Source organism: Pygoscelis adeliae, unplaced genomic scaffold (assembly GCF_000699105.1).
Source record: "Pygoscelis adeliae isolate BGI_AS28 unplaced genomic scaffold, ASM69910v1 Scaffold42, whole genome shotgun sequence".
NCBI classification, from domain to species: Eukaryota; Metazoa; Chordata; class Aves; order Sphenisciformes; family Spheniscidae; genus Pygoscelis; species Pygoscelis adeliae.
In genome coordinates this window covers 927,476-937,623 of record NW_008824283.1, presented here as the reverse complement: position 1 = coordinate 937,623, position 10,148 = coordinate 927,476, and the positions used below count along the sequence as shown (strand labels likewise).

Here is a 10,148-nt window from a genome sequence, read left to right as displayed (position 1 = left end):
GGCTGTCCTCCCTTCACCAGATATGCTTGGGTTCAGGTGTTTAGTTACAGGGGTCTGATCTAACAAACCTGCTTGCAGTTACTCAGGGATTGAGTAACAATCTCACTGTTCAGCTCTAACAGACAGAGACATCGTGCTAACTCTAGGATGGGATGTGGTTACAAATGGAAGAACTGCCTCTGGAAAATACTGGCCGGTTTAGGCAGGGGCTAAATATATAATGGCAATTTTGGTTCTGCTTCTTTTGGTGAAGTCTACTTGAGTCAGCGTCTGACTTGCCAATGGACTAGATACTAGTCAGTAAAACAGCTGATGAGGGCAGAGAACTGGTTGGGCTTGAGTCTTTGCTCAGTGAGTTACTTTTTCGACGTCACTTAGCAGCATCGCTACCTGATGGTGAGATGTCTCTTGAACTGTTGATGTTAAATTAATACTGTAGTATTGCGCCTGAACCAAATGACCTGCTCAAGAGCCGCCTTTGCGGTTCCAAAAACGCTAGAAGAATGCATATGTCCAAAATCCAGGCTCAGGTGAAACTGGTCTTGTTAAGGTGGTCAGGAGCTGCAGTGACTATCTTGCTCTCTTGGTAATCTGTTTCAGGTTAAATTGGAAGAAGCGTCTCTGGAGTCATTGTCACAGAACAGCTACATAGCGAGTGTCTGGGGAAGCATCCATTTATTTTATGTAACACTTGCATGAGAAGTTGCCAAAAAAAAAATCATAAAATGCCTATTAATCATTTATAGCAAGAATCAGTTTTACTTCAAGAAACACATTTTTCATCACTTAACTCCTGTTCAGTACTTGTAATTAAGTTTCTCTTGAACTAAAATATGTATGTTCATAAAAGTAACATCACTGTGATTCCACCTAGATTGCTTTGTGTGTTTGGTGGTATGCGTTACACGTACATTTTTCAGGAATAATGGGGGAAAGGCAATGGATTTCTGCTCTCAGTTTTTCTAACATTACAGCATTTGGGACACTGTCAAAGGAAAAAAACATCGGAACTGTTGTAAGGCTTCAGTTCAGGTTTTGACATGAAGAAGGGAAAACAGATGGTGGGAAAGTAAGAAAAGTTCTGCAGTGCTGCAAGTAACGCTTGAACTGAGATGTCTGCATGATATGAGAACTCCCAGAACAACTAAGAAAGCCCTTCTTCTTCTCTATTTTCTCTAGTAAGCCTGTAAATTTAGTTGGTTCACTTAAGAGAACCTGATTATACTTGTCTTTGACTAAAGAACATTAGAGTTCAATGTCTGTGAAAATTTTAAGAATTATGTATCCAGTGGAATTTTGGGTTATCCGGAGTGCAGGACAGCAGCATTTTCTGTTTTGCTGAGATTTGGATATGTAGGTTATAAACCCTCCAGGACACCCAGCTCTGCAGGAAAGCTGCAGAAACCTGGGCCATACAGTCCGTGTCCAGACTAATTTCTCAAGCCTGCTTTTGCCAGAAGGGTCAGCTGGTGAAAGTTAATTAATATAACCCACTTCCTTGTGCTCTGGCTTGTCTGCCTTAAGTGACCAGTGATCCATCAACCCCAAAGGCAGCCCAGCAAAGTGCAGCAGCTGAGGCAGTGCTGGAGGGGAGAGTGCTGACATCTGCTCATGGCTTTTCTGGTGGCCATCATCAGTGGCATCCTGCTCTCCCTTCTTCTTCCCCCCACCTTAAGATCAGGGTGGTTTTTTTGCTTTACTGTATTTTAATCATATGGGATGTATGATAATTCCTTTAATAGCCAAGCAACAGCTAGAATTTCAGGCACTGCCTTATATGCCACTTGGCTGTGATTGATAAGTGCTGGGATGATTGACTGATGCATGGCAATGCAATCCTTCTAGATAGGTTTGTGGGTTCGGGTAGGTTTTTTTCTTCCTTCATAGGGCTTGTGAAACTGGATTCATTGGTTCATAGTTCAGTCCCTCTGCTTCTAATTCTGAAATCATGATCTGACACTAAATGGCATAATTAAAACCCCCAGTCTGGCCAGCAAGATGTGGATTTCAAGATGACTTCATGGGACTTCAGCTAGAATGTCTAATCCTTAAAACCTGTACAGTATATCACAACTTACTGGTGTCTGTATACTGATGTATGCACTCCTTTAATTCTGTGTTTTCATTGTATAGGGCCTAACTATAGCACCTGACTTCCTCCCCACTCCAGGACTTACGTAGGAGGGTAAAGTTATCTTCACTTCACAGGCAAGCAAACAGGTAAAACAACTAGCCACAGGCGTGGCTGTGGGCTAGCAGGACTCCACAGAGAACTTGTACCTCCTAGGTCCTAATCTAGTACCTACCTACTGAGCCAGGCTGGCTCCTGCGGGCTTTGGACTCCGGCATTTCCACAGGGCAGAGCAGCCACCGAGTGGCAAGGCTGGTTTTCCAAGAATGCAATGCAAACTCTCTGCATGTTTTCTTTAAACTGCAGCTGATCTCTTGTGACCGGGCAGAAACAAATGCACATGGTTGGGACAGGCAAAGCCAAGGAGGCAGAAAATCATTTAAGTTCCTTCACATTATTAGTATATCAGATGAAGAAATGGTGCAATCTCTTGAAATTTATTAAAAGCATGAACGTATTCACCTGAGAAAGAAAATTCGAGGCACTAAATGACTGTCCAGGAAACAGGAACAGTCAACTTGAATGTGAGAAGGACTCGGAGATCAACGAGGCGGCCATTTGACCACTGAGGCTCATCCTCCTAATGTACGGCCCTGCCCCTTCAGCTCCACAAAGGCATCTAATTGCTTCTTGAATTATTCAGGTGTCTTAGACCTGCCCACCTCACTCGGCTCTAGACTGTATTTAACATATCCAGCACAGCATATTAGTCGGTTTACATCGCTAACTTTAGTCTGACATCCTACTACACAAGGGAGCAGTTTCACTTCTACAGTAGGTAAAAACTTGTTCTTTTGTTCTGGTGTGAAGATTTCTATAATATCATTGAGTTACAAAGGCTGGAATCCTGTTTCTATCAATTGCCAGGGACAAATGTATCCCAATCAAGGGGGGCACTACCTACCATTCCTTCATCATGGTAAGGACTCGGTGGTTTTTCTCGCTGTCCCGGTAGATGTAAGTATGCTTCCAAAGCTTGTTACTTCCAAGGCTCTGATCCAAAGCAGGGACTTTAGAGCCCGGACGTTAAAGACTATGATCCCAAACGTGGATCGGCTGCCTAATCTCATTAGGTGCCTCAGTTCTGGTCTGAAAGTTCCCATAGTCATTGCAGTCAAGCACTGTGCATAGGCTGAGACCAGCTGAAGGCATAGCCCTACACACGCACAGCAGTGGCACAGCGTTAGTGTTCAGAGTTTAACATAGCACCACATTCAAAGACACAACAATGGAAAAACCTCTTAAAAACTATGGTGGCTGAATCTATGCTCCTTCACTCAGCTGTTAGAACACTTGTCAGAGGTAGGGAACACAGGTTCAGATTCCCTCTTCACTGCAATAAATCCAGCTCTACTTACTACTTTTTAAAACTGAACTGGCATCCCTGCTCCCTAACTACTAGTACTGTAATCCAGACTTTTCTCAGCAGTTAGAATCCTTTTCACTTGCTCTCCTTCTAGACTCGAACTTTTTTTTTCCCCCCTGCATAAATGGCTCAGTTTCAAAAAAGTGGTGGAGACACCCTACCAGGAGGTAAAAGATGGATCTTTTCCTGCCAAGAGCTGCCCTTAAGGCTCTAAGGGAAAACACCTACTACTGATTTGGAGAGTGGTCTTTAACCACCAGATCAACATGCAGAGGAGAACCCTTTCCTCACATACCCCTTGACCTGTTTTATAGCAGGAACACAGACTATGTAACAGCAGGAGTCAAGCCACACAACCAGATTATCCCAAAATACAGATTTTTCAAACTCTTTCAGGAAGGTTGCGGCCAATATAGTTATCACTAAAAAGTACAGGTATTTAAGCTCCCATTCTGAGAGGAACACTCTTAAATAGGATAAAAAAATATTGACGGAAGAATCACGTATCAGCAGAACTATACAGCACTGTGCAGAGTGCAAACTTACTGCAGTGGTGAAGTTCACAGAGCTCTCTTGTAAAGGGTTTAAAATACCAGATGCTCTGTCATCTCCATTTCTGCATAGAACTGTGTTGAGAGGAGGTACTAAGCAAAGTAAGTTAGCTACAAGATTAAACCACAGCATCAATCTTCCCTACAAATTACCTGTTTTGAAAGGGAGCAGAGTATAGCTGGAATTGCATCTGTTCACATACAAGGTCTATCGGCAAGGCTGTAGTTGAGGTATGTAGCCCACGAGTAGCAAGGATTCAAACATTATTAAGTGCTATTCAATGACATAGGCAGTTATTCGCTTCTTAGAAGATTGCTATCTGAAAGGAAGAAAATGGAATAGCTCTAGCCTATTGCCAGAAGTGCATTGTTTTCACAAGGTTGAACGTGCCTTCACCATCACTAGCACCAGACTGAACTTACTCAGGATTTATACCTCATAAATGATGTGAGGTAAGGTCAGTTCAGTTCTTTGACACTTTGGATTTTTTGAGAGACCTTATACTAATTTGGAATACTAATATCCATCTTATTTCATGATAACTTCTACTAACAACCCCCTGTTGTCAGACCTGGATTAATCTATGAACTGTGTGAGGTCACACTTCCACTAATGTTCCAGCAGTCAGGACTCCCGGATTTCTTTAAAGTATTTTTTCCTTAAGAAAAAAATTCTGAAGAAGCTAGGAGTCAGAGATGCTTTTTGAAGTCTTTTATTGCAAAAGGTATGGACATTTGCTGGCAGAATATTTGATCACATTCTCTACTTGACTGTCATCCAGAGGACACTGCATGCATTCAAGCTGAAAGCATAGGACAGTTTCCACTAGGCACCTGAGAAATTGCATGGGAAAGAAAAGTCTTTCAAGTTGAAAGAGACAAGTTTCAAACTGATCACCTACTCTGGTGCCCTTTGCTTCCCAGAGTTACCTAGGAAGTAAGAATTAAATCAGCTATAGTCATAGCCAACTGTAAACATTTTCCTGCAATGCAACAGAAATTATCTAGATAATTGATCCTGAAATGTTCTTTCCAGTTTTAAACAGGAAATGTCTTTCCTAAAGCAGGCAGTGCAATGAGTTACACCTGACTTGGCACCTACTACTCAATGCTGTGTTATGCAGCAGAGGTGTATGATGCTTCCTCTCATCTGGCGTTTATCAAAGAAAATCTGTCAGCTCTTACTTGGTCTCCAAGAGACTACCCCACCCCCCAAAACGTCTTTCTTTTCTTCCTGCTCCCAAGTCCAGTATCATCTCAAACCACTTCCCTGCCCCCTCCAGACAAGAGCCAACTCCCTTCTTCTTCCCACCCCCTTGCCTGAAGCCATGACTAACAAGAATACGTGATGCTCTCCGTATTGCTGTTAATAGCAAAAATATCTTCACATTTTGGCTCTCCCTCCACACGCAGAACTCTGGGTGCATCTGAATTTCACTGATTTCAATGCCTTCCCACAGGTCTGATAAAGGTTAATCATCTTTGGCAGACAGCAGCCCTGCACCAAATGGAACAAGTAATCCATTGCCAATCTAACAGGACACATATTTTGCAACTGCAGCCGCTTAGTATCAGGAACTCACTGCAAGGAGAAAAAAAAAAAAAAGAGTTTAGAGGATGGTACCTTCACGAGTAAATGCATTTGAATAGAGAATAGATTAGACTATATTAATTAACAGCTGCACTTAGCTGCAGGTTGTAATAGACTTTAAACTACTTGAACCGGACAAATGCAAAGATCTATCAAGGCATTAAGGCTGCAAGTCACAGATAACTAAATAACTCAGGATACTACAGGCAGTTTAACTTCTACTATTAAATTAAAAGTCATGCTAATTGATCTAATAATTCCAAGCATAAGAACAGCTATTGTAGGTTACTTAATTCTTCTTAATAAATCAGCTGTAGATTATAAGGAAAATTTTTGCTTTCAGAAAGCTCTAGCAGATAGAACAATTCACAATTAACTTCCTTTCATGCAGTATGGTTTTAAGTTCCCCAGCAAAGCTGCAGATTGAAATTTTCCATCAAGATAGTGATTCCTCAGTAATGTGCACACAGGCTTCAATATTCAAATCAACGTTAAGATAAAGGGCCTTAGCGGAGATGGGTGCATAGTCATTTGTGTTAAGACAGAGTAGCAATTATAGCCCCCTGAGGCCCCTTGAGTTATTTTAATCACAAAAGCCAGAATGAACTTGTTTGCAACAAAGGCACCCTCAGTCCTTTCAGCTGGAAAGATATAGGTTGCTCTATTTAAACCAGTCAGTTTGGAATGAACAGTTCTTCACTCCCAGAGACACTACCCTTACTCCAGCAGTGAACATTTCAGTCACTAACAATTCAACACTCCAGTGTATGTTCTAAAGAAGAGCTATCTAAAACTTTCAATGCTAAAGCACAATAACTTGTCACCACTCTACTTTCAGCTGTATTTAGTAAAGGATATATATTTTTAATCCATTTGATATTGTTCTGAAACCTATCCAGCCAATTCCATGTCAATCACTGCTGGATATGCTTTTACAGGAATAAAAGGCCTTTTGGCCTGATCCAAAACCAGCACTGGCAGAGTCCACAGTGTTCCTTGATAGCTGTTTTACATCATACCTATGTCTTCAGTCCTAACATATTTTTAGCAGACACTTAAGTGGAAGCAGCTCAGATGACTGTCTGACATTGACAACATGCTGATGATCAAAGTGTCCTCCCTGTCAAGCCAGGAAGAATACAATGTCTTCTCTGTCTTGCATTATACAAACTATGGAGATGAGGTACATGAAAAACATAAGTGCAGAGATACAAGACCTTTAGGAGGCATCCTGAGATGGAGCAGGAGGATCCTTATTCTCAGGCTCTGGAGGAGGAGCTGGCACACTTTCCTCTTTCTTTTGTGCAGCCAAAAATTCATGAATCGCCCTCTCTATCTGGGGCCTGAAGATGTGGTTTAGTTTTGGATCCACCACCTGAGAAATAATTCTGTCCACTCCAGCTTCCAGCATTCCTGACCTTGAACAAAGACAAAGAAGTCATTCAGCTCCTCTGAAAAACTTCTCCCCAATCTCCTCCAGTAATTCTCCAGAGCCCTCCTGTCAACTGCAATTAGCATTAACATGGTGAGAACTGCAGCACACTCAGTAGATCCTTAACAGGGAGTTGTTTCAATCACCTATTTCCCCCCACTCCCTCTTACTTCTCCCTACAGAATTAACAACTGATATCTGGTCTCCCAGGTACTTAAATGACATGTTGGACAAGAGCCACTTTAATAGGGCATATGTGGAAATGAGGTCAACACGAAAGCAAACAAACACGTTTTGGCACAAACAAGGGAAACAAGCTATTCTGAGGAGGAGGGCAGGTGAGAGCACAGTCTTTTTTTTGGCTGACTTGAGGGAGAAGAGGCCTTCCCCCTAATAACATTACTGTCGCTCACTACTTATAACTGTTAGTCTAGACAGATGGGTATTAATTATAAAAACAAGTACATGTAGCACACAGCAAAGTTTCTGGAACTGAACACTAGTAATTGAAGTGACTTATTACTTCAGGGGCTGCGTCAGACTCTTGGATTGTGGGGCACAGGCTGTCTAGCAGGCTTAAGTCATGTCTGCAAGGGAGCGGGGGACAGGAAACAGAGACGTTGCCTGGCGCTGGGAAAAGTAGCCACAAGACTAATAAGGCCGTGAATGCTGGTGAGCGAGTGGGTGCAGGGTCATGGCACATCATGTCACCTCCAGGTAACAGCACACATATACGTGCATGCAGCAAAGGACATATGCACCTTGACACCCTCAGCGCTCAGTCTGGCAACTACAGGAGTGATGGGGACTCTTCAAACTCTCTAATACTGTGTGTCTATTCTTTATACTAATAGCCTACGTAAAGGGAGCACTTTACATTCTTCTCATTACAGGCTCTCTGATATAACAATTTTCAATTGTCCGCTTCATTCTAGTGGTAGAGTAACATGAAATAAGAGGAAGCATTGGCAAACACATCTCGAGGACTCCAAGTAATGACAGGAAATTCTGTACTTCTAGTGGAAGTGGACATACTAATGATTTACAGGTTCTATCAAGTGCTCTGAAATACAGTTTCTTCTGTGTGCGAGACATTCTAATAGCTTTCCTTATAAGCATAAATGCCATCATCAAGTTCCCTACTGCCCCTCTCCCCACAACTTTTACTATAAAGTTTTTATCCATGACTTTTAGTCAAACAAGCTAAGGCTTGTGCTTCAGACTGCAATGAGTTATCAGCAAGATATACTAAACCTAAATCTCTAAGCAGCATAGTTTAAGTTGGCTTTCCTGTCATGCTGGAAATGTACTATCTTAAATAGCCGTACAAAAGCTACCCTCTGCTGCCTGAAATCAGGCTAGCCCAGTTTGATTACTGCCTGCTAGTGGTCGGAGTCTACTTAAACACGCTTTGGCATCTTCAGGATTTTTTTCTTTGAACGATGTAGGCTCTTCTCTTTTCTGAAAATAAAAGATCAAGGCCATTCAGCTCAGCACATCAGGCACAGTTTTGCTAGCAGGCACAGTTTTGGTTATTTGCAGCAATAACTTGGCTAGATAGCGAATATGAGTACTTCACCATGCTGCCCAACTCATGAAAATACAAATTTCAGGTAAAGCAGTAATGTAAGCATTTTAATGAGAGTTAAGACTGCATCCACTATTATAATGAAACTCAGGAGAGCACAACAGAAAGTGTTGTGAAAAACTTAATTCTGCAAATTCTTATTTGACTTAGGTGATAAGACAGTTATATGTTACTTATCAAATAGCATTACCATTATTTTACAGAATGTTGCTTACTTACTGAATCACACTCTGCCTTAGCCCATTTCGTAACTGGTTTTTATTCATTGCTGGATTCCATTCCTGTTTGTCCAGGTGGGTCGATACAAAGTTGTCTACTTTCTGCCTCAAATTTTGATAGGCTGGCTAAAAAAAAAAAAAAAAAAAAAAAAATATCCAGTTAAACAGCTAAAAGATCTCAAAACAATCCTCTGTCAGAGTCCTTCATAGTACATCTTTTGTTATGTGCACTACTGTTCTGTTGTATATATTCTCCACCCTTTCACTTTCTAAACAAAGGTAACCTTGTTTTACCTAAGAACACAACTGGTAACTGCGAAGAACAGTTAGTCAGTGTGCTATTATAATAATTTAAATAGCTGGATAGATTGGTTTTAAAATTGTCTGCTCGTAATATTACTTAATGAAATGTAAACTGCCTGTGCAGACAGGAGCTGTTTAAGCAGAGTTCTTGTTGTCTGGAAACCCTCCATCACGGAACTCCTAGGAAACTGGCTGAGTAATACTGTCACTAACAAAGAACTTAAGTATTTGCCTCTGTGACACTAACACAGAAGGTAAGAATTATGCGGGTTTTATCAGTGGAAACTTAATTCCAGTGAACAGGAATTGAACTGACAAACCCATATAAATACACAGGACCATCCAGATCCTGGTATCGTGCAAGGGAAGGACAAGAGGGTGGCAACATTTACATTTCAGAATTTGATGTGCATATAGGACGATGAATGAAAGAGTTGGTAACAGAGGTGCAGGGTCTGTCCTGGGCAGCGTATATCTATCCTGACAAAGCTCCTCTGACCTATGGCCGCTCTGTGCAGATGACCTGACAGCTTCAGGAATGGTTTTGCTATAGCTGCTGGGGTGGCCTAGAATGACGATTGCAGGTCCCAGAACAGGACTCTGCTGAAAATGTAACAGTTTGGAAAAGCAAAACACCAGTGTTTAATTTTGACAGGGCAATTGTGAACAAAACAACCCCACTTCAATATTTCCAACAAATGCTCAGGAGTTCATGTCGTCACTGAGGAAGAAATTAGTGTCAAACGGTAGTCTGAGAACATCCACTCAAGAAAGGAAGGTTAAATGTTTGTTTTGGGAATGTGGGAATTATGCTCAAGAGGAGCAGTGTTCTTATGGGAGACCGTTTTCCTAATAAGGCCTGGCCTAGAAAATGAAAGTCTGAGCCTGTTCTCTGGCCCGTTTCTCCTCCGGGGTGTCGCTATCGCTCCCAGCCAGGACCACCTCCAGAGCAGCCTGTCTGACAGATG

At 41.8% G+C, this 10,148-nt stretch overlaps 2 protein-coding genes across 2 annotated transcripts in view; one reads left to right on the top strand and one right to left on the bottom strand.

Annotated features, from left to right (window-relative positions):
• The window catches only part of BNIP1 (BCL2/adenovirus E1B 19kDa interacting protein 1), a 178,551-nt gene extending 177,852 nt beyond the window's left edge, over positions 1–699 (top strand). The window contains exon 5 of the mRNA XM_009318550.1: positions 601–699. Within this exon, the coding sequence (XP_009316825.1) occupies positions 601–699 (99 nt within the window). The remainder of the gene's footprint in view (positions 1–600) is intronic.
• A 4,047-nt stretch (positions 700–4,746) lies between these two features.
• BOD1 (biorientation of chromosomes in cell division 1) overlaps positions 4,747–10,148 on the bottom strand; it is a 7,369-nt gene continuing 1,967 nt past the window's right edge. The window contains exons 2-4 of the mRNA XM_009318549.1: positions 8,879–9,003; positions 6,857–7,057; positions 4,747–5,630 (exon numbers count right to left, since the gene is read on the bottom strand). Of these exons, the coding sequence (XP_009316824.1) occupies positions 6,859–7,057; positions 8,879–9,003 (324 nt within the window). The 3' untranslated portion in view covers positions 4,747–5,630; positions 6,857–6,858. The remainder of the gene's footprint in view (positions 5,631–6,856; positions 7,058–8,878; positions 9,004–10,148) is intronic.